Source organism: Mastigoproctus giganteus, chromosome 4 (assembly GCF_048544385.1).
Source record: "Mastigoproctus giganteus isolate SK-2022 chromosome 4, ASM4854438v1, whole genome shotgun sequence".
NCBI lineage: Eukaryota > Metazoa > Arthropoda > Arachnida > Uropygi > Thelyphonidae > Mastigoproctus > Mastigoproctus giganteus.
The window spans coordinates 20,863,749-20,886,871 of NC_143578.1; the positions used below are offsets into that span (position 1 = coordinate 20,863,749).

General features: G+C 36.0%; 1 protein-coding gene across 5 annotated transcripts in view; it reads left to right on the forward strand.

Annotated features, from left to right (window-relative positions):
- Window positions 1-23,123, forward strand: part of Miro (mitochondrial Rho GTPase) — a 202,438-nt gene that overhangs the window by 124,686 nt on the left and 54,629 nt on the right. For all 5 annotated transcript variants that reach the window (XM_090371388.1, XM_090371387.1, XM_090371384.1 and 2 more), the window contains exons 16-17: window positions 3,502-3,593; window positions 21,066-21,188. In XM_090371388.1, coding sequence (XP_090227514.1) covers window positions 3,502-3,593; window positions 21,066-21,188 — 215 coding nt within the window. The remainder of the gene's footprint in view (window positions 1-3,501; window positions 3,594-21,065; window positions 21,189-23,123) is intronic.

Here is a 23,123-nt window from a genome sequence, read left to right on the forward strand (position 1 = left end):
TGTGCCTTGAAACATTGGAACCATCCATGACTTGCATTAAAGGTGTCTGCAGCAGCACTTTCACCATGTTTACTCTTTGTCTTCAAATAAATGTTTTGCTTTTTCTTGAATGAGTTGTAGGCTACAAGGTATTCATTTTCATTGTTTATCTTTCAGCCACACACTTAATTACCTCAATCACCAGACTTATTTTCTTACTTATTATTGTTGACTGCATTGGCACAGGATGCTTTACATGCTCAGGAATTCGCTTTTTGTCCTGGAAATTTGTGTTCATAGTAGAGCAACTCAAGCCCAGCATATCTGCTACATCAGCTTGCTTCTCATTCTTTTCCACTCATTTTATAATGTCTGGTTTCATTTCATTGTAATAGAGTGTTGTTTACCACTACTGCTCACTTTCATTTTGGGGCCATGTTAGGGAAATAACATTATCTTTTGTAACAAGAAAAACACTGATCCTACTCTGAACAAGAACAACAAAAAATTGAGGGATCAGGAATAGACAAGCAGCTGTAGAAGGCAGGTGCACAGGTAGCTGATACAGTGTTACCATATACACAGCAACTGATTTGGGTATTTCACATGTGCATGGTTCAAAACTCTCGATATATTTTCAATATACAGTATTTTTATTAATTTTAAGAAACTTTATGCTTTTTTCTTAAGTATCTACGAGTTGTACATAAGTAGAGGAGTGCCTGTACGCTCTGCTGTCTGTAATTTTTATACATTATCTAATTTTCATATTTTCTTCTTTGTCTTACATTGAGCTATATGTATATCATAATCTATTTTAAATGTTTGATAAAAGTCCTTAGAAACATTATTAGTAATAATAGGTTGCAAGGGATGGTTAATCAGGATATGCTACTGGAACAAGACCTAGAATGACAGGCTGAGAAGTGACAGTTGAAGTTTAACATTGACAAATGCAAAGTACTGTGTATGGGTAGCAGTAATTCCAGCATAACATGCCAGTTGTGTGATGTATTCATTTCTTTCCTCAGGTCCTTTTCAAATACATTATTTTTCATTCTCTACTCCACTCAAGTTGGTAGAGAATGAAAAAGATCTGGGTGTAATTGTGCATTGAGACATGAAGTCCTCTCAGCAGTGCAGACTTTCTGCTAGGACAGCTCAGGGTTTTATTAATGATATACAAGAATTTTGGAAGCAGGAATGGGGAGTTAATTATTCTGCTGTATCGGGGCAGTGGCTAGACCTCATTTTAGTAAGGTTGTGGATCTGCTGAAATGGGTGCAGAGAAGACTGAGATTAGTGAGGGGAACAAAAGAGTACTCTGACCAAAAAATTCTTTGGTTCTGCAAATTGCAGTGTCTGAAAACTATGCACCTGAGGAGAACTGACTGAGGAGTTTAAGGTGTTGAATGGATGAGTAAGCATAAATGTAATTTAAATTTATGCCCCCCTTCTGTGTTTTCGGGCAGAACATAAGGGGCATAAACTTAAATTGAATAAGGATTGATTGCAGGATAGATGTGCAGAAATTTTTATTTCAGCCTGAAGGTATTGATTGTTGGAACAAATTTCCATAAACTTTGAACAATTAGTAGTGTTAAGCAAGTGATGTGGTTTTTTTTTTTTTTTGGCTGCTTCTATATAAGCTTGGTTCTTTGCATCATTTGCCAGTACTAATTACTATGCATCACACTGAATCCATCATCCAGGACAGTATAGCAAGTTGTTTCTGCTCATTTGGAGTGGTCAGAGTTCAAATCCTGTCAGACTGAAGAAGTTCTTAAGGGACTCTTCAATCGAGGCTGTAGTTAGTCAATTTTAGGAAGAGGAAGTGTTCTTCCCTCCCCCCTCCCATCTGAGGATATTCAGCCTGAATAGCATGCGAATTGACTTTGAGCACAAATGCAAATATTTGTACACACATAATACAAAATAACTCATATGAGATACGCACTGTAACCAAAGTATAACTAATAAAACAAATTAATAAATTATAATAATAATAACACTAGAATAATAATAATTAATAAAACAAACAGTGCACTAGGAATTCTCAAACAGACAGAAATTTCATGTATTCAAAACCTTTGCCAAAGTGCCATTGGAGAAACTTGTTTTACAGGCAATAATGGCTTACTGCACAAAGTGGATGTAGTTTAAGAGTACCCGCAAGAATGAGAAATGTTTTGTCCAGTATGCTCAGCAGAAGGGAGTTACAACTCATCATGGTTCTTCTTCCTCAGAAACCTTCTAGGAATTTGGGAGTGCTCTGCTGTAGGACTTACTGTTCTTGTTACTTAACAATTAATTTATTTGATTAATTCACTTATTGGCAGTATGTGATAATACTGTTTAGCCTACCTATTAGAAACCATATCTTTCATTTTTCTTGTATTCCCTTTAATGTTGCTTGTTTGTAGACCAGCACAGTCACCAACCAGGTCAGAAGAATTTAGAAATAATTATTTTGACAATGAATGCAGTTGTTTACCATATTTAGTAGCATGCAAGCTTGAACCCCGTTCCATCAAATACATGTGCATTACTGCACCTTTGTGTAGCACACGCTTCTTGATTAGACCGGGGTTTGAGCCTGTCACCACCAAATACGGAGGATCCGGAAAGGTCAGGGAATGACCACCGCATATCCCGGAGCAATATGGCCTTAGTTGCTAATGCTCCAAATAACAAACAAACAAACTGCACCTTTGTGTAACTGCCCAGCTACTTTTTGCCTCCTAATTTCATTAAAAATTAATTTCTTTTCAAATTTTTTTGTGTTATTAAGGTAATAGTTTTACATACAAATAAAATGTTTTGCTTTTAATTCTTATTATTTTCAAGATATGTATAAGTGTGAATGCCTGCAATTTTGGAAACTAGTTTTTTCAATATTCTAATTTTCTAATCTAACAAATGGAAAAAAAAAAACTACCTTGCACTTCATAATTAGCATTTTTAATATACTCTGTGCAGATGTTACAATGCCAGAATAATCATCATTACATTATGGGATTTATGCCAATTCTCTCAATCTATGCACCCTTACTCAGAACTGCTACAAAAAGGCTGTGAAGTTAGTCTACAAGTGATAAATGAAAAAAATTCCAAAATTGCATTCCCTAGAATATCTACATTGAAATTATAATGCTGCAATTCTGTACACAATGTGTTAATCATTTTTATTAATATTATGGTGTGTAATATATTTGTAATTTAATCTGTATTCTCAATGGATCTAGTCTATGAATAAGACTGCTTAGTACTCTTTGCAGTCCTATACTCATTGAAATTGGACTCATTTTAATTTTTTGTATGTTATAATATACAAAAAATTACATTACGTTTCATTTATATTTTTGATTCTCACAACTGCAGTAAATGCTTAAAAAATATCAGTTAAATCAAAAAGACTACCTATATTTTCTCTGTAAAAAAAAAAAAAAGTAAATAAATAAATGAAAGGATAAACATTTATTTTATTTATAAAATAAATAATTTTTTTTTTTTTTCACTCAGTAACAAGAGAAAAGAAGATAGATTTACAAAAAAGACAGACTAGTAGAAATGTATTTCACTGTCATGTAATCGGACCTCAAGGAGCTGGAAAGGTAAAAAGTAATAAATGTTGACTTTTTTCCTCTTTTTTTTAAAAATCTTAAAAGTTAATGATTTCTTTGACATGGGGTGCCCTCTCACAACATAACATGCAAAGAAATTATGATCAGTTTTTTTTTAGAATATAAAGATGTTAGAATATAATTTCATGGGAAATTGTCTAAAGTGGTGGATTTTGTTCTTTTATAAACTGCACTATTTTAAAACATTCTCATTAGATGTTACATCATTATATACGAATGTAAACGTTGAATACACATTAGATATTATTTGGGATATGTTAAATAAAAACTCGACACCGATTAATTATACGAAGCTGCCTATAAAGGAGATTTTTCACTTAATTAAACTATTAGTTGAGGCTAACTACATCACCTTTCGAGACAAGGTGTACAAACAAATTTTTGGATTACCAATGGGTTTGAGCCTGAGTGGCTTAATGTCAGAGATCTATCTCTCAACGATTGAGCAGATACATTTGACACCTTTTCGTCCCCGTATCACATACTATGGGAGGTATTTAGACGATGTTCTAGTTATTACCGATAGTAGTACTATCCAAGATATTTTACATTCGTTTAACAATATTCATTCTAGACTCAAATTTACATTGGAAGGGGAAGATACGGATACTAAGTCATTAAACTTTCTAAATTTCACGCTTACCCGGGACTCGAACAAAATACAATTTAGCATCTATCGAAAACCCACAAACACCGGTATGCTTCTACATTATAATAGCTACCACCCGTTCACCTACAAAAGATCGATTATCTTTAATCAATTTCTAAATGCCTATAAATATTCAACGACGGATTCTGCTTTAGACTCAGAAATACAAATATTAACTAGCAGATTCTTGAACAGGGGTTATCCCATTAACACAATAAATCGAATTAGGGTACAAGCTAAGGATAGGATACAAAATACTGCACCAATCAACAATAGTAATATCAAAAAATACTTTATTTCTGTCCCATATGTTGAACAGTGGCACAAACAGCTTAACAGATTCTTTAAAGATACCGAATTTAAAATTATAGCTAGGCCTATACGGAAGTTACACACTATACTGAACAATCGCTCGGTTCTTTCGGCGTTCGCAACACAAATTAATGATCTAGTATACAACATTTCTTGCGGTGATTGCGACTCGTCTTATCAGGGTTCCACGCGGTTTTCTCTTAATATCCGTGTAAATCAACACGAAGCCTCTGTTCGTGCTTCTCGTTCAGCAGCGTCAGAATTAGCCTTTCATGCCATTAACGAAAAACATACTTTTTTATTTAACGAGGCCAAAATACTTAACGTTCAACGTAATTATACGCGACTATTAATTGCAGAAACCGTTGAAATTAAATTACACGAGAATTCTGTTAATGTTCGGCGGCCATATTTGATCTCCGATGCGTGGACCTTTACGCGCATGCGCGAAGACACATAATCACTATTTAAGTTGCAGGTTTAGCCTGATTCGATAATTTTCATTCCTGTGATCACGACAGTCGGTCGAAAAGCATTGTCAGCTTCAGGAAGGAAAATCGTTTTGAATATTTTCGTTAGATTCTTTTAATTGCGTTAATTTGAATTTTAATTGTTTTGAATTGTGTTAAATTGATTATTTAATTATTTATATTTTACTTTAATTATTTATATTTTACTTTAATGTACCGGTAAGTTGTCGATTTTTTCGTTTTTTCCGTTTTAATTTCTGGAGGGTATCATACGGAAGTGTTCCACGTACTATATTGAGGTAAACTCCTCTTATTAATTTACTAATACTATTTTAAAACAAATTCCTAGAATAAAGAAATCAAAAGATTTCAATGATAATTATACAACCATCCAAAAAAAGTATCCAAACACACATTAGTTTCACATTGATATCACTGCCACTCACTGTAATAGTGTGTTGGTCCCCTTCATCCTTCTGGTTTAGGCTTTTCACCAATATATGATAGGCTGCAGTGGATATATTCCTCCATTCTTCCTGCAGAACAGTGGCCATTTAAACCACTAATGTGGGACACATTAGTGTTGACCTTCCCCCTGTATTCCAGTTCTTCACACAAGGTGTCCCACAGAGTTCATATTGGGACTCTGTGGCAACTATTCCAATTTTTGTACATTTCATTTATGTGAACTATTCTTGAACAGCACTAACTGTATGCCATGGGGCATTATTCTGTTGAACTGAATATTGATCTGCCAAAGAACTGCTACATTGTATGGAATTGTCCAAAATGTTAAGAGGGACATTGACATTTTTGATTCCCCACACAACCATCAAAGGACCTAAGCCATACTATGGGAAATAACCCCACCTCCTCCAAACTTCATTGTCAGCACACCTACACTTGTCGATCTGATTGGAATAACATGCAGCTAGATTTGTCACTCTATACTGACTTCCAGTGCTCTGTGGACCAGTTGCAACATTTGTTGCACCATGTAAGGCAAGATTACTGATTGTAGTTGTTTAACTTGTGACATTGCAATCCCATGAAAACCAAGGGTGTGGAGCTCCACACTCCAGTGTGTTGCTGATTGGTCTGTGTTCAGTTTTAGATACTGTAGGTTGTCAGCAGCTGCATGGCTCAAAAAGCCAGCAATAACACTCCTCTCAAAATCAGTCAGCTCAGCCCTACATGCCATGACGAATAATTGACTTGTTCCTTCCTTGTCTCCCAACCAGTCTGAGTCACTTGTTTATGTGGAAGGTTTGGACTGTGAAAATGGGTGTTTAGACACTTTTTTAAGAGTTGCAGGTTTCTCTTTAGTGTCATGATGTACATTAATTATGTCACAGTATATTAATTATTTAAATTCATGCACTTTTCCATCTGTCTAATCTTTTCAAACAGATTAGGAAAGTGCTTAAAAAGTAGTATTTTTGCTACTTTTCAAGAACTTCCCAGTCACTTTTGTGACTGCGTAAATATGCATTATCATGATTATGTTGCTTTCAAAATCATTTTGTCTTCCAGGCCTCATATTGCTTTTAATATTTTCTTAACTGCTTTTTAAATTAAATTTTGCTCTACAGTTCATGAGTAGCATGAAACTTTCCTCATCAGACATTTATTTAAGAATTCAGAAATTTTTTATTAATTGTACCAAGTTGGAAACAAATATAATGTTTATTTAGTGCTCACTATTAACAGTAATAAAGGTGATTGCCAGATACAGTAAAAGATTTGTTATTCTGTATATGTGGAGATTAGAGCATTCTGGTTATCTAAGCATCCCATCAACTTAGGAAAATAATAGTAAACCTAAAATTTTGGATATGTACCCAATGTAAACCATATTATAACCAACAAAAAGTATGTCTAGGACAAACTGTTATTTTAATGACATTGATGCTTGTCACTGATATCTAGATTGTGATTGTGTTTGTGACCTTCATGTGCTGATTTGTACGTTGTGTGGGCTGAAAAATTCCAAAATGAGTGATGAGAAAAAAAAAGTCTCGCTCATTCTGCCTAATTATAGAAGACTTCAAAAATTTTTCTGGAGGTCGTCAACTGGAATTGAACTTGCACCTCTCTGCAAACAGGTGTCAGGTAGCAGTTGGCATGTGTGCCATGTCAACTAATCTGCAATGGAGGACAGTATGTATCTATATGTATGTTATCTGCGTGTGTCTATTTACAATTACATTTGAATATAATTCTTTGAATATGTGGTGTTTTGTAGGATTTATCTTCATATAACAGTTCAGTGTTAACTTCCACAGTGTTGAAGAGATTGAGAATATTATAAGAGAACATATATCATGGACTCAAAAGGTCATGCTTGCAGTGGAACTGCGATGAGCTCAGATGGTAAGAAGGTGGCTTCTTGATTGATGCTAAGTATATATATCCAGTTTTCCTGCCAGTAATTTTGCAAGCATCAAAATATGTTTACTCAATCTTTTTTTTTTTTTTTTTTTAGCAAGCTGAGCTGTTGTGGCAAGTGCAAAGTGTTGTTGTTATTTTGTTTTTAGGAGCATTAGCAACTAAGGCCATATTGCTCCGGGGATATGCGGTGATCATTCACTGACCTTTCCGCATCCTCCGTATTTGGTGGTCACGGGCTCGAACCCCGGTCTAATCAAGAAGCGTGTGCTACACACTGCTGGTCCTGCCCACCTGACTACGGAGGCACTGTGCAAAGTGTGTTAGTTGTCTGATGTCACCAGGGGTTCCCCTTCCCCGTCTCCACGTTGTGTACTCTGTTTGTGTAGCACAGAACTCGTGTAGGGCAGAGATTTAAAAACTGTGTGGGGAGTGGAAAGATGTGTAGTGTTCTGCACCATTGTTCTTCTGACCATTTAGCCGTTGGGACCCACTGTTACTGCACTTGGCCTCGGGGAGGCAGGTCAGGTACCCAGTAGATTTTATTTTGTACTCTGGCAGGCCCTGCCACCTAGTTTCCGAAGATTTCAGTGGCAAGGGCCTACGTGGAGAGAAAAAAAATAAGAGGCGATTAACACTAGAATATAAAAGACTGAGAGAGGTTTATGTAAGCATGGTTTAAATTTGGATGTTATTAATTTATAAATTGTGTGGGGTGTACACTGGTGAGTTAGACAGAGTAGGGAAGGAGACTGAAGACTGGGGGGAAAAACAGGTATGGGGAAGATAGAGAAGGCGACCTCAGAAAGTCAGTGAGGCAGGTCCATGCCTCACCAGGCAGAAGAAAGGGGGAGGAGACAGGTACCCATCTCCTCCCCCGGACAGGGAGGAAAGTAAAAGAAAACCAGGCGAGTGTGCTTGGTTTGATTGCCAATGTGGCTTGTGGCAGCAAAGCTGCTAGTGTCTCCAATGTCTGGGTTTGGAGTCTTGTGTGGGATTGGGTCCCTTCCGGGATTTGTAGTCACTTCCTTTTGTCTCATTACCTTGTAGAGCCGGTTTAGTGCACTGTCTTTCCTAGGACATAGTCCTGTCCGTGATCATTGGTCATGTGTGTTGTAGCATTGTAGTGATCTAGCTGCCTGATGATTTAGAAGTCTTGCAACAAGAAAGAGCTGCTGTCGATTATTATCTCAGTTGGTATGGATTTTCATTATGGCTTTGCTTAGTTGACTAACAGAGATTTTGGGGATTTAGATAGAGGCATCCTCAAAGAAACAATGGAAATGAATCATCCATCAGGTGAGTGTGGTCCAGGGATTAGGGATAAAAGTACACTGGGTAAGAGAACCCAGTTTAGATCAAGAAATCAATGGACTGTCATGATGAGTTGAGGATTTCTCTTGAAGGGAGTTGCCCAGGTGTTGATGTTTCCAAAGTCCAAATCAATTGATGTCATAATCAAAATTGTTGATTCTTATCCTAGATACTGGTTTTAGGTGCGTCAATCCTTGTCTTCTTTCCTGTAAAGGGATTTTATTTTTTTATGAAAACCCCAAACACGAGAGGTATTAGAACCTATAGTACTTAGTACTGTGCATGGGTTGGAGGTTGAGAAGACGAAAGAAGATATTTGTTGACATTAGACTTGAACTTCTGTAGACTAATTTTCAGGAAATACATATGAAGGAAGGTTGTTCCAGAAAATGGCAGTTAAATGAATAAATGAGAAAGATGAAAAGTTAGTTCTGTGAGTTTGAAGTTGGACAGTAAATGGATGTTGGCTGGTGGCAGCACTTGTTTTGACTGTTTTGAAAGAGAGAGCAGGAATTACAGAAGACAATTCAGAAGAACACTGCCTATGGAAGTATCTGTAGAAAAGGCATGCAGCAGAAACAGAACATCCATGAGACAGAGAGGGGAGAGACCCTGTTAGAGATGAGTCATTAATTAACCTAACTGCCCTCTTCTGAATGGAATCAAGAAGCCGGAGAGAGGTTTTTGGGGCACTGCCCCAGATGTGGGAACAATATTCCATGGTAGGTCGGATTTGCAATTTGTACAGAGTGAGCAGCTGTTTGGAAGAAAAGTAATGCAGAGAGCAAAAGAGAAAACCAAGTTTTTTTAGATGCAGAGGAAGCAATATTTGTAATGTGCTTGTGCCAAGAGAGATTAAAGTCAGGGTAATCCTCAAAAAAGATATATCATCTTGCCTAGAAATAGGAGTGTCACCAAAGCAGAGGAATAGAAGAATCCTTTTTGCGAGATATAAGATGGGACTGAGTTTTAGGAGGATTGAAATCAACTAAATTGTCTTTTCCCCACTAGAGAATTACCTGGAGATCGGCATTTAAGGAATTGGTAGCGGATATTCGAGAAGTTGAAGCTGATTGAGCAGCACGAGGTTTCACAAACTGGAAAGTGGAATCCAATGTGCTATCATCAACAAAACTATGGATATGATTTCCAATCAATGGAAGACAGTCATTAACATACGAGAGGAAAAGAGCAGGGGAAAGAACTGAGCCTTGGGGGACACCAGCGCATTAGTGGAGAAGTTAAAGACAGAGAGCCATCTACCATCACCCTCAATGAGTGGTCAGAGAGAAAACTGGATAACCAGTTACAAAATACAGTTGGCAAACCATAAGGTGGATAGTCAGGTCCTGTGATTTCAAAGTTAAAATCAGTTAATATCACAGCCCAATTATTATTATTATTATTATTAGCCATATGGTGCAAGGAAGCCTGAGGCTTATGCTGCACCAACCAAAAAAAAAAAAAAAAAAAAATTCCCATGTTACCCTGAGAGAGAGAGAGAGAGAGAGAGAGAGAGAGAGAGAGAGAGAGAGAGAGGGGTAGAAGGGAATCAGCAAGAAAGAGAAGAATGATCATATCCTTGTGCTGTAACTGCTGAGCCTGCATCATCCCCAAATATTTGTTGGCCTCTCCCTCTGCCATGGCTTCCATCTCTTTACCAGTCTGCAGCTGGTAGTTTTGGTTGACTAATTTTCTCTAGTGCAATCCTCGGGTAGTAGTAGGAGTAGCAGCAGCAGCAGTAGTAGTAGTGGCATGTGATGCAAGAAAGCAAGTGTACGAGCTTATGCAGCCTCAACCAAAAATTGATTGATCTTGCCTGCAGATTTAGTTGCAGATATCAGCCCATTGGAACTTAGATGCAAGAAGTGAATCTCAGTTCAATTGAGCTTCGATGAGGTTGACGGTTGATGCTACTGGGGAGGGGTGCTCATAATCTCTCAAGTTATTGGTCTTGGGTTTAATAGGTTCCTTAATGTTCTTCGTCTGTTGAAGACATCCTGTGCAAAAGTGGTGAAGTATTTATAATTCTCATGGGTATGAACGTATACTAATTCATACCCATGACAGTTATATGTAATCAGCTGTTGTGGCAGTAGTGTTTTTCTGCAGGGTAATTTTGAGTGCTGTGTATTGGATGGCTCTGGAGACAGTAAATGAATTTCTTGCTGTTTTGTTTAGCCAGCATAAGATCCAGTTTCTATACTGATGTTAAGATATGTCCACTCTGCTGATACCCAGATGATGGAGGAATACAGGAAAATGGGATAAGTGCACCCTTGAACCTCACCAATCCTTCATGGATATTCCCAAGAACAGTAGTTTCTTCCAAGATGCCTTGAAGTGATATTTGAACATGGGGTTTATCCTAATAACTCCAAGGTTACAGTAACTTGACATTTTTTTTCTGTCATCTTTCTCTTTACAGAAAGATGACATATACACCTACCTAAAAGTTTGGAATTGCTTATCAGTTTTCTTAATTTTCAAAATTTTTATTAAAATTGGACCAACTTGTTTAACAATTTTTATTAAAATATTTTCTGTTGTGTATAAAAATCAACAAACTTAAATAATATTTTAAGAATATTTCAGAAAGGTGTAGAAGGCTCCTGGATGTGGTGGAACATTGTAGAAGATTCCTGAAATATCTTAGAACATGTAGATGATTCTAGATTGTTTTGCAGTAATATAAATTGAGAAGTAAGAGCTATAACTTATAAAATTGAAAACCCATCATTCAGGAAGAGTAATTCAGAAGAATTACTCTTTCTGAGTAATTCAGAAGGTGTGTGTTTTGTGATAAAAATGCCAAAAAATATGAAAAAAAGAAGTACTATTATAACTCTGGATAAAGAAAGTTATTTCATGGCAAAAATGTATTGGCAAAAACTAGGTATTTCATTTAAAGGAGTACAAACTACCATTTGATGATTCGAGGAACCTGGCAATTTCAAAGACAAACCATGGTCAGGACGACAGCACATAACAATGGAAGCACAAGATATGATCATAATACTGATTCCTAAACACAGCCAACTTATTGCACATGAAATTTGAGCTGAGTTCAATAGGAACAGAGAAACTCCCGTGTCTACTTGGGCACCTCATCTGAAAAAAAAAAAAAAAAAAAAAGACATTGAGCTTTTTGAAAGGGTCCAATGACAGGCAACTCAAATGGTGAGATCAGAAGGACAACCATATGAGAAAAGACTCCGATTATGTGGGCTACAGAGCTTGGCAACCAGGCACCTTAGAGGTGACCTGATTGAAGGCTCTGAAAGGAATTAATAAAATGAATGAAGGTGGAATTCTCACTGTTATAAAGAATTCCAGAACTATGGCTCATTAATTTGAATTACAGGGCTTGAGGTTTATATTAGATTATAGGGAGTTTTCTTTTAGCTAGATAGTCATTGATTACTGGAACAAGTTGCCCTTGCAAGTGGTTGAGGCTGACAATTTGATGTGAGGAGGAGGGAAACATATAATTTGTTTTATCTTTTTTTTTTGCCAGTGCAGCAAAAGCCTTTTGGTTTCTTGCACTATATAGTAAATACTATTACTACATCCACTGTAAAACTTCATCATAAACAAGCAGCACTACATGGTCATTTAGTGGTCCAAAAATTCTTATTAAAACTGAAAAATCAAAAGAAACGGTTGGCTTGGGTTAACAGGCATCAACATTGGACAGTTGACGAGTAGAAAAATGTACTGTGTACGTCTGGATCCAAATATGAAATTTTTGGATCCAGACATAGTTTGTGAGACAATCAAATGAAGAAAAAATGGTGCCACTTTGTTTAGTACATACACCACGTATGGTGCTGGTTCCATCATGATCTGGGGTTGCTTCTATTTTTCTGGAGTGGGTAACAATTTCAGAATTGAAGGAATTTTTAAGAAAAGAAGGCTATAAAAACATTCTTGAATGTAATGCAGATTCCTCTGGACTTCGATTTTGTGGAAGAAATTTTATATTAAAAGACAATGACCCAAAGCACAGCTCTAATGGTGCAAGAACTTTCTAGCAACTAAACAACAGGAGGTGGTATGGCAAATTATGGTGTGGCCACCACAGTCACCTGTTTAAACCCAATAGAATTTTTATAGGATCATCTAACCATTGGGTCCATGAATGGAAACCTTGCAGATCACTTGGAATAATGTTAGTCAAGACACTATTATAAAATTAATGGTCAGAATGCCATGTCTGTGTAAGGCAGCGATAAAATCTCGTGGAGGATATTTTGATGAAAAATCACTACAGCTGTTAATCAGTTCAATACTTTTTGCTGTTAATTTTTCAATGCTTAATAAAAAATATCTTCAAGTACTTTGTAGTGTATTTTTTTTTTTTATATATTAAATCTTATATTGTCATAGCTAATTTAAAAAATTAACTGTTATCAACTATTGAAAACTGTTGTCATATGCTGTGATTCCAAACTAAGACTTTGTAATATTTTATGGTAACACTAAGTTAAAACATATTTATGAGAATTACAGTAGCTGGTTTTTTTTTTTTTTTTTTTTTAAATAAAATCCCCAAACACAAGATATTAGAACTTATAGTACTTAGTACTGAGGGTGGTTTGAAGGCTGAGAAGACAAAAAATACTTGTTGACACTAGACTTGAATTTCTATAGATTGTAATTTGTGGGAAATACATGTGAAGGAAGGGTTTCAGAAAACAGAAGTAGAAGGGATAAATGAAGAAGATGGAAAGTTGGTTCAGTGAGTTAGGAGTTGGACATGAATGGATGTTGATTGGTTGCTGCATGTGTTTGGGACTGGTGTGCCCATGGAAATATCTATAGAAAAGGTAACAGAAATGCCTCCAAGATAGAGGGGGGAGAGTTTGTAAGAGATGGGCTGTTAATTAACATGACTGCCCTATTTGAATAGAGTAGAAGCTTGAGAGAAGTTTTGGGAACACTAATTCATAGGTGGGAACATCTGAAGTATTATCCATGGTAGGGTGGATTAGAGATGTGTACAAAGTGAGTACTTGGTTAGAAACAAGGTAATGATGAAAGCAAAAAAGATAACCCACTTTTTTATGCTGACAAAGCAATATTTGTGATGTGCTTATGCCAAGAGAGATCAGAAGTCAGTGTAATCTCTAATAGAGATGTGATCTTGTCTAGAAATGTGTCACAAAAGTTGAGTGGACTGAATTTTAGGATTCAATTAACTAAGTTTTCTCTGTTCCATTATAAAATTACTGGATGACTATTCGCTCCATTAGTGTTAATCCATTTGGGTTCTTCCACGTGCACTTTCTGTTCACCCTTTTCTTGAAAAAAGTGTCATTACTGACATTCCTCGAGGTTCTTCAAATTCCACAAGTCTTTCACCAATTCCAAAATTTCCTGTAGTTCCCCTTTCTACACTGTTTTGTCTCTTTCCAACCTTAGCATTGAAGTCCCCCATAATGACAGTGTAGTGGGTTTTCTGTTCACCTAGAAGACTCAATTTCAGTGTACATTTCTTCAACCACTTCATCAACATGGTTCGATGTTGGTGCATGAATTATTATAACCTTTAGCTTGTACCTCTTAGAAATCCTGAGTAGTAGTCTTGACACCCTTGGTGATATACTTTTGAATTCCAAAACGTTGTTTTTTATATCTTTATGGACTAGAAAGTCAACTCCACCTTTGCTCCTTTCACTGTTTCCATTAGTGTACAGCAGATTTCCACTTAATAAACTTATAAGTGATTTATTTCTTCTTGTTTCAGCCAAATTCACATTTTCTAATTCCTTTTCCAGCTTTAATATCATATCTTCATTGCCACTTATATAGGGGGAGTCAAATAGGCAGTTTGTTTATTTTTTTGGCTGGTCAAGCAAAAGCCTCAGGCTTCCTTGCACCATATGGCTAATACTAATAGCTCCTGTGCTCACTTTAGCATTTATTCATTAAAAAAAAAATTTAAATCAAACCCCCTAGGAAATTTCTTCAACTATTAGCGTACCGTATATTTGTTTCCAACTTGGTACAATTAATAAAAAAATTTCTGAATTCTTAAATAAATGTCTGATGAGAAAGGTTCATGCTACTAATGAACTGTAGAGCAAAATTTAATTTAAAAAGCAGTTAAGAAAATATTAAAAGCAATATTAGCCTGGAAGATAAAAATGATTTTGAAAGCAACATAATCATGATAATGCATATTTATGCAGTCACAAAAGTGACTGGGAAGTTCTTAAAAGTAGCAAAAATGCTACTTTTCAAGCACTTTCCTAATCTGTTTGAAAAGATTAGACAGATGGAAAGGTGCATGAATTTAAATAATTAATATACTGTGACATAATTAATGTACATCATGACACTAAAGAGAAACCTGCAACTCTTAAACTCAGTAATTTTATGTCAGTAATCAGACATAAAATTAAAGGGGAAAATACTTTTTATTCCTATCATTTTTAACTGAGATTTAAATATATCTGTTCATAACGAAACAGCATAGTCCTGAATGATGATTCAAATTATTGCTGAAAGAAATGTTAGAAGGGTAGTTTCAAATGAATTGTAAGTACTCTAACGATATTCGTTAACTGGAGAGGAAAAATGAAGTCAATAAGTGCAGAGTACTTCTTGTAAAAAATAGTGGCCAAGCCTTCCGGTCTTTTGCTAAATTGGCTGCACTTATGCTTCCTCCTCTGTTACAATCTGATAGTTCTACTGCAACTTCAACTAAAGATAGAGCTGATTTCTAGCATCCTGATTTTCTTCAAACTCTTGTACAGATAATCTTGGTAAACCATCTCCTACCTATCTTGATCTTTTGACAGAGGGATGTCAGAAGAATTCTGAACCACCTTGATCTCTAGGTACTACTCATTTCTCAACTTCTTCCCAAAACCTGTGTTTCTGAGCTTGCTCCTGTTCTGTGTTACCATTTTATACTTTCTTATTCCATTGATGTTTTTTTTTTTCCCTTCTGCTTGTAAATTTTCTCATATCCAGCCAGTTAAGTAGTGGAGAACTTTTCCAAACCATTGCCAATATGGAGTCTGTTAGTGTCAATCCATTGATGATATATTGGTTTATATTACTCATCATTTTTCACAAATTCATATGGAAACATTTGGTGAAACTCAAGCAGCTGCTCTTGACATTTCTTTTGATCATAAAGGTCTTCTAAACGAACTTATCTTATGGATTGCCAACTGTTTTTTTTTTTTTTTTTTTACAATTGGGTACCCCATTTTCTGTCCACTCAGTGTGGGTGATGGTAGCTTCTCCAGTAACACCGCTGCTCCCCAAGGGTTAGTTCTTTTGCTTTCATTTTTTTCATCTTGTTTTCTAAATACCTTCTTCCACTGACTAGAAACCTTACTCATAATTTTGCTGATGACAGCACACTAGCTCGCTTTCCAGTTTGAAATATCTTGCCCTGCACAGCTCAGTCAATTTCATTAGTGTTAATCCATTTAACACTAATGAAATTGACTTCATCCTCACTAACAGAAGATATATTGTGAATGATGTTACTATCCTGAACAAGGTAAATGTTGGAAATGATCACAGAATGGTAAAATGCACACTTGATATAGATGTAAGAAAAGAAAGGAAAAACTGACTAGAGTAAATAATACGATGGTCTTTGAGATAACAGAAGAGGAAAAAAAGCAGTATATACTGCAACTTAAGAACAAGTTTGAGCTTCTGCAGAATGTTCAGGACCAAGATATCGACGAGGAATACTACAACTTTCTGAAAGTGATAAAGCCTGAGAAACCTATAGGTAAAAAGAAATTGAAAGAAGAAAAAATTAGCCAAGAAACACTTGTCATGATGAACCAAAGATGACAAATGAAGAGCAAGATAAACACTGACAAGGATAAAATTGAATATACTGAGTTTTGCAAAGCCATTAGAAAGAGACTCAGAGATGACATAAGAAGATTTAACATAAGGAAAGTAGAACAAGCATTAAGGGAAAACAAAGGACTTAAATCAGCAGCCATGAGCAGTAATACAGAAAGACAAATGATACTGAAACTGAAGAATAGCAAGGGTGTACTAAAAAAATAGCAGAGAAGGCATAATTCAAATAGCACAAGACTACTATAGAGAATTATACAAGGAGTGAGGGAATGATGCCAGCAGTGGGGAAGATGGATTGCAAAGTAGCAACACATACGACATACCCGATATTCTTCCTGATGAGGTAGAACATGCATTGAAGAAAATGAAGAATCAGAAAGCTCTGAGTTGTTAAAATTGAGAGGAAGAGACATGACACAGAAACTGGCAAGACTTTACAAAATGCATTAGAAAATGTGCAACACCTAAGGAGTGGAATAGTGCAATCATAGTTTTGCTGTATAAGAAAGGAGATAAATCAGAAATTGGAAATTATAGACCAATTAGCTTGTTATCCCACATCTACAAGTTGTTCACAAGGGTCATGACTAACAGATTAGAAAGAATACTTAATGAGAATCAACCAAAAGAGCAAGCTGGCTTTAGGACAGGATTCTCAACTATGGATCGCCTTCATGTAATATCACAGCTAATGGAGAAAGCAAAAAAGCAAATGAATATAAAACACCATTATCCCTGGCATTTGTGGATTATGAAAAGGCATTTGACTCCATACAGCATAAGGCAATGTTTCAGACACTGGAAAGACACCCACATATGATTTTGAAGAAAATATATGAGAATGCTACCTCCTTTATTAGACTAGACAAAGACAGTAGCAAATTTAAAATTGAGAAAGGAGTTTTACAAGGAGACACAATATCGCCGAAGTTGTTTACTGCTGCCCTTGAGGATGCTTTCAGAAGATTAGACTGGTCGCAGAAAAGAGTCAATGTGAATAGGAGAGTACCTAAACCATTTACAATTTGCAGATGACATTGTGATCATAAGCCATGATCCCAAAAAATAAGAAGAAAATCTTAATCAGTTGTGCAGGGTTAGTAAGGATTTTGGACTAAAGATGAACAAGTATGCCACAGAAAGGGATGTAATCATTGAAGGAGCAGTAATTGGAAAGGTGAATTCATATACTTATCTGGGACAAGTCATTAGCTGTAATAATGATAAATGGCTGGAAGTCAAGAGAAGAATAAATTTTGGATGGATAGCATTCAGGAAATATAGTCACATACTGAGGAACAATATCCCAATTTGTCTGAAATGTAAAATAATGAACCAGTGTATACTCCACTGACTTATGGAAGTGAAACTTGGGCACTCACCAAAAGAATGGAAGAGAGGCTGAGAACTACATAGTGAAGAATGGAACAAATTATATTAGGAATCAGACTATTAGATAAGAAGAGAAACACATGGATTAGGCAACAAACTCAAGTAAAGGACATTTTTATCAAAACTAAAGAACTAAAATGGTCTTGGGGGACACAGCTCAAATACATGATGACAGATAGACTAAGAAAATAACAGAATGGTATCCAAGAGGAGCTAGAAGAAAACCTGGAAGACAGCGACGGAAATGGACAGATGAAATTCACTAGTTTGTGGGTAGTAAATGGATGGCTATTGCACAAAACAGAAGGAACTGGAAAGGTGCTGGAGAGGCCTTCATCCTGCTGTGGATTGAAAATGGCTGATGATGATGATGACGATATAAGTGCCTATCCATTTGACCTTTGAATCATCCCAAACTGTTAGCCTTAGCCACCCATGGTGGCAGCTTATTCCAGTAATCAACAACTAACTGGCTAAAAGAAATCTTCCTGCATTTCAGTCTAAATCCCTTCCCCCATAATTTAAATTTATGGCCCCTAGTTTTGGAATAATAACAGTGAAAATTTTGCTCTCATTCATTTTACTTTCTCCTCCCAGAGTCTTTTATACACCCCACTTAGGTCTCCTCTGAAGTGCCTAGTTACTAAGCTCTCTAGTCCACATATTTGAATCCTTTCATCATCAAAATGTTCTTTTGCCAATCTCACCAGGAACATTGCCCAGCCTTGGACCATTCATCATTTTTTAGGTGCAGTCTCCATACTTGAACACAGTATTCCGATTGCTACCTACAATTGCCTTATATAGTAGGATTATGACCTCCCTGTCTCTACAAGCAAATATTTGATAGAACAGCATGGGTCTTTCTTGTCACCTGTATGCATTGATTGGAGAACATGCAGTCATCTATTTCCCACTACCTGTTAATTGGGCCAGTAGTACTACTGAGCTCAAAAGATGTAAACTAAAGTAATGTTAACAAGGCTATCCTGAAATGGATCACTGAAGTCAGTCCCTTCCTTCTAATATTCACACAAGCAAAAAATTTCTTATTTCTGTTTTTGTCAGTCTTCAAAGTGTTCTTTAGCATTTTGTATTCCCCGAGTGCCTTTATTAAATGTTAATTTTTACTTGTCATAATGTTCGGTGTCATGATAAATTTATTCATCACATGTAACTTTCTTTTCTGTTCCTGATCTCATCATATGCATGGTCATCCATTTTGAGCTAGGTCTGCAACAGCAAAGGTTACCCTTAGAGGTAAAATTGAGTTGTAAGGAGAGCTTGAGACAAGAAATCGGAAGTTCAAAACACCATAGACTTTACATCTCTTGTAGAGACAATTATGAACTGTGTGAAAAAAATAAGTGTAATATTAATAATTACATATTATTAATAGTGATCCAATTTTGTAGCAATTCATTTCACACAGATTTTCATAAATGCATCCCTTATATATAACTTATACTAATTGAGGTTTTACTGGTATAATTTGAAAGTTGTGTTAAGAAATCTTCAGCTTTTAACCTTTTTTTTTTTTTTTTTTTTTTTTTTTTATGTTTTAAAGCAATGTATATAATTTGTGTCAGCGATGACACAAAAATAATGTTTCATGTACACTTGCACCTCAAAGTAATACCAGACTGTTTTTTTTTTCGGATTTCATTCATCTAGCCTTTTAATTTACAAAACAAAATAATATGAATGTTATTAAGATTATTACTATGCTTAATACCATTCTTATATCACGTGAAATTAATAGTATGGTTTATTAAGCTATTTGCCTAAACTACTATGCATTAAGGTGACGTTTCAGGTATCTTACCGATATACCCCAGAAACCTAATGTGCATGGGTATGCACATCAGGTTTCTTGGAGTGTTGGCAAGAGGAGTCTGTCAGCAGCATGGTCTGATGATGGGTATCAGTAAGATACCTGAAATGTCACCTTAATGTATAGTAGTTTAGGTGGATAGCTTAATAAACTATATTATTAATTTAGCATTAGCAGGGCACATGATGCAAGAAAGCAAGCTTATATAGCATCAGACAAAAAAAAAAAACCACACACACAGACCCGTCTTATTTCACCCATCCACTCGCTCCAAATGTTTTTCTAGTTCTGCCTTGAATCTGTTTAAGCTATCAACTTCTACAACGACAGATGGAAGTTTGTTCCAGCAATCATCCACCTGCTGGCTAAAGGCAAACTTCCACACATCTATCCTACAACTGTTTTTCCTCAATTTGAATTTATGCCCTCTCAGGCGATTATTTTGAGCAAGAGGAAGAATCCCATCAGCATTGAGCATGCTCAAAACATTCAAAGCTTTATACATCTCAATCACACCTCGCATGTGCCTAGTCTCCAGACACTGTAATATGCAAAACTTAAGCCTTTCTTCGTAAGAGCAACCCTTTGTTCCATTCACTAATCTTGTTGCCCTTCTCTGTACTAGTTCCATCATCTCTACATCCTTCTTAAAATGAGGCCTCCAGACCTGTATACAGTACTCAAGGTGTGGCCTGACCATTGCCTTATACAAGGGGATGATCACCTCCTTATCCCTGCCAAAAAAATTCCTGTATATCATTGACAAGACACCATGAGCTACTCTTGCAGCTCGTCTGCACTGCTCAGAGAACTTCATATCTGCCTGCACAATTACCCCCAGGTCCTTTTCACTCTCTACCACTGTCAGTGTAGTACCTGATGGGAGAAATCCCAGGTGCCATCTGACATGAACATACCTTGTCAGTGTAGTACCACACAGTTGATACATTACTCTGGGGTTACTGCTTCCCATATCCAGTACATGGTATGAGAGTGGTATTAAACATAGTAACATCTTAATGGAAAACAACCACATAACATCCTCCCCTAACTATATTAGGATATGTTATAATAAGAATATTATTAATATTAAAGCTTAAAAGAATAGTTATATGAAAAAAAAATGTACTTTGCAAATAAATTGCTGCTTGTATAGTTAAAATCTAACATTGCATTATGTCTACTCTTCCAGTTTGGATGATCATTTTCTCACTTGAAGTTTTAATGTATTTTCACAGACATCTTTTATGCAAGGTTTCCTTAATAAAACACTAGAACAGCAGTCTTCTCTTAATAAAGCTCAACTTCCACAGTATACAATAAATTCTGTTCAGGTTTATGGACAAGAAAAATATCTTCTGGTGAGTATTATATATTGTTGTTGATAACATTTTTTTCAGTGTACCTTATAATCAGAAAGAATCATCTTTTAGTGTAGCTTTATCTATCCTTACATAAATGTATGGACCTGCCAGCTTTTGGCTTTCCTGGATGATTTCCAGAAATCATGTCTGTTACAATTTTACAGAAAGCTTAACATTCTTTCAGATATCACTTGTTTATTATGATTTTCATATACACATGCTTAATGGTTTCAAATTCAAACTTACTGAACTTATCTGTATGGACTTCAAAACCAAAAAAAAAGGTGACTCTGCTCACACACCATGTTTTCTGTCATATACACTTTACTTATCTAGATTTCTAAAATATTTTTGGTGAATTCTGTTTTTTCATTCTTTAAAAAGATGTTTGGAACATGCAACTTACCTGAGAATTGATTTATTTTCTATGAGTATTGTTTTCTCAAAATGTTATGCTACTTTAAGAAATTAATTACTTTAAAAGTTAGTTTTTTGCATTTTGTAATTATATTTCCTGTTATGCTGTATGGCACATGTTAAATACTTAATTTAGAAGAAATGTTTTGTGCATTCTGGCTGAAGGGGCGATTGGACTTAAAGGCATTAGTAGCATAATAGTTGAACTTAATCACATGAAATAAATAATTACACTAAGAATACTCCCTGCATACAAAAGGGATGAGTTAAAACTTTAAACTTAAAATAATATGAGGGGGTATTAAAAGGTTCGTACCCTGACTTAAAGAAAACATCAGTAGGAAGATGTCATTTTTAATATAAATTGTCCACATATTCAAAAACTAACATGTGAAATTTCATTCCTGTAGGTGATTGTACACCAGAGGTGGAGCTCGGAATCCGAGGAAGGACCCTCTGGTTGACAAAGTGGAGTATCGAGCAGTGATCAAGCTCCTGCATTTGTAGGGCAAGAAAGCTCAGGAAATTGATGAAGAAATGAAAGCAGTGTATGGGCAGAATTGTCCATCCTATGGCAATGTAAAAAAGTGGAAATGGGAGTTCCGGTGCAGTCGCACAAGTGTCTTTGATGAGCCAAGAGAAGGAAGGCCATCAACATCCACAGACAGTGAGACGATTGCAAAAGTTGAGCAACTGGTGCTGAGTGACAGACGTGACAATTCATCTCATCACAAATGCAATGGGAATTAGTTATGGGTCTGCCCACAGCATTTTACATAACCATCTGCACATGTCTAAGGTCTCCGCATGATGAGTTCCAAGTTCTGACGCCTTCCAGAAGTAATGTCAATTGCAGTATTCTCACTAACTGTTGAATTTGTGTAATGCCAATGTTAAGTACCTTTTTAAGATGAACCCACTCTATTCTCCTAACCTAGCACCGTCAGACTTCTTGTTTCAAGAAATGGAGAAACCATTGCGTGGACGCCACTTTGATTGATTAATCTCAGGAAGTCATCAATGAAGTCAAATCGTGGTTTCAGGCAAAACATGCTGACTTCTGTGATCAAGGTATTAAACAACTGATCCGTAGATGGGAGAAATGTGTTACTATACATGGAGAATACATAGAAAAGGATTAAAGTTCCTGTGAAGTTTCACCTTTCTAGGGCTATTATTTCTATGTAAGGGTACAAACATTTTGATATCCCCTCGTATTAATATATATTGACTTCATGGTTTTGAAGCTCTCTCTCTCGCTCAATTTGACTCCTCCATCTGACTATCATAGTAGAGTTTGTACCATATAGCTTTTCCATCTTTTTCTTTTATAGTAACTGCGTTAAAATCAGATTTTTTTTTTTTTTTTTTTTTTTAATTGTGAATTTCTAATTCTTTTGGACAAATATGGCTGTGATAAGCACCTGAGAATAGTTTGATGTGCTATAGGCAATGCACGTTCTGTTCTGTTTGCAATGCAAGGCATGCAATATGGGCCAGGTATGATAAATCTCT